The 2,199-nt window shown below is 52.1% G+C and overlaps 1 protein-coding gene across 1 annotated transcript in view; it reads left to right on the top strand.

The window, feature by feature from the left end:
* The first annotated feature begins 1,498 nt into the window (after positions 1-1,498).
* LOC115233518 (72 kDa type IV collagenase-like) overlaps positions 1,499-2,199 on the top strand; it is a 1,721-nt gene continuing 1,020 nt past the window's right edge. Inside the window, exon 1 of the mRNA XM_029804002.1 lies at positions 1,499-2,193. Within this exon, the coding sequence (XP_029659862.1) occupies positions 1,499-2,193 (695 nt within the window). The remainder of the gene's footprint in view (positions 2,194-2,199) is intronic.

Raw genomic sequence — 2,199 nt, forward strand, 5'->3', positions numbered from 1 at the left:
GAATTTGCGGGACACCCGGTATGTAGGAAACATAGCGCGCGAAGCGGCGCGACGAGCGGCGCGAATGGAGGCGCGCAACCGAAGTGCGCATGTGCGAGAGTGGGGAATGAAGCGATGTGCGAGATCCGGCAGCGAGACTCGAGGTCAGTCGGCGCGAGGCGATAGTTGAGAAAACACGTTATTCCGTTGTACAGTTAAGACCCGCGAACGGCGCGTGATCCGAAATAAAGTAGTTTCTTGTAGTAAAGAGTTCGATTCGGAATAATTGTTCGAATCTGTAGAATAGCCCAAGGAGGCACAGTTTGTGATAAATTCCACAGTCATTAATTATTAATGAATACGTTTATTTTATAATTCAAATCAGTGATCTTTCATTTCGATTCCGAGACCCGAGGTGTATTCTTCCACAGGATCTTCAGGCTTAGCAGCGCTCGGCGTTCCAATTCGAGAAAGATTTCCTTCGACGAGGTGATTGTTCCGGCGAGAGGTCACAACCAGGGAGTCTCGATATTCTCGGCCAACCCAGATCGTGTAGCGCCCGTCGAAGCTTATTCCTTGCTGTTTGGAGGGTAAAAACAGCTGGCGACCGTTTGAAGGACATAAAGTTCCAATTCAATACAAAGTAACGTAAGTAATAATCCGGCACGTCCGGTCACAACCTAACTTGACCTTATCTCCCCCCTACCACAAATTTGCGCGATAGAGACAAAAATAGACGTTTCGTCGAACATTTCTTATTACGTCCGATATTTCTCGATCGATCGTTTCCCGCGTCCCTCTCGACCCGCGCGATGTAGACGATAACTGTTCTCATCCTAGCGATAGCGCCGCGACGACCGCGACGCCCGTCGACTCGGAGAAGAGGGAGGCGCTCCGCTTTCTGCGCGCGTACAGTTTTCTGAAGGACGATGGAGGATCGTTGTCGTCCGACAACGCGACGTCTCTGCGTCACGCGCTGTCGCTGTTTCAGGAATACTATCAATTATCAGGAAATGATGCGTTAAACCATGATACGCTTCGTCTTATGCGCAAACCGCGATGCGGTCTCGCGGACATTCTCGGTCGCGCGTATAGCCCGATCACGCGAAAATGGCCGAAAACGCGTCTCACGTAGAACTTTCAAGTGGCTAGCGAAGAACTCTTAAGAACGGCCGAAGCGGCATTCGCGTTATGGACGGTGAATTCGTTAACGTTCGCGCGCGATCCGCTACATCCCGATATACTGATATCGTATCGAACGGGCGCGCACACCTACGCAAATCGTCTGAGCGGCGACATTTGCCCGGCGGCCTTCGACGGTCCGGGTGGAGCCCTCGCTCACGCGTTCTTTCCCTCGGGAGCAGCCGACTTCGCGTCGGAGGTGCACATCGACGATGCGAAACCGTGGCACGTGTATCTGAATAAAAATCCTCCCGATACGTGTCATTTGCTACAAACGTTGACGCACGAGATCGGCCATACGCTAGGTTTACAGCACAGTGTGCGCAACGACTCGATAATGTTCCCGTATATACCCGACATCGAAAATCAATTTCCGGTTAAGCTGAGCATAGAGGACGTCCTCGCTATACAGAATCTGTACGGGTCTCACGATGATGGAAATTATCCAACGATTCCTACAACCACCATAGCACCCGCGACGACGACGAGCGTCGCGCCGACCGACCCCGCGCGCGCGGATCTCTGCGCGTTGCGGCGCATAGATGCGGCGTTAATAATGAATCGTCGCTTGTACATAGCTAATCGCCGCAACGTATGGTCGGTCGACATAACCGAGAGACGCTACGGTAGACCCATGAAGTTGACGGATTACGCGACGTTTCTTCCGGCGAATCTCACGCGCCTGTCCACCGCGTATCGAAGACCATCGGGCGATCTCGCGCTATTCGTTAACGATTCGATCTATGTCGCGGAATATCCCAGTTTTAAGCTAAAACCTGGTTGGCCGAGATCTCTCCACGATATCGGACTTCCCCGAGACGCTAAGATCAACGCCGCGATAAACACGCATACGGGACGAACCTACGCGATCTACGACGACGACAAAGTAGCGGAGATCGACGAATGTCGCATGATAGCCGTTAGACACGCTCCGTTGAAAGATATATTTCCAGGAATACCGCCCGCGATAACATCGGCCTACCGACACATCGACGATAACCTATATTTTTTCGCAAAGCGTCAATTCTACGCGTTCAA

This window comes from Formica exsecta, unplaced genomic scaffold (genome assembly GCF_003651465.1).
Source record: "Formica exsecta isolate Colony F162 unplaced genomic scaffold, ASM365146v1 scaffold1757, whole genome shotgun sequence".
Classification (NCBI taxonomy): Eukaryota; Metazoa; Arthropoda; class Insecta; order Hymenoptera; family Formicidae; genus Formica; species Formica exsecta.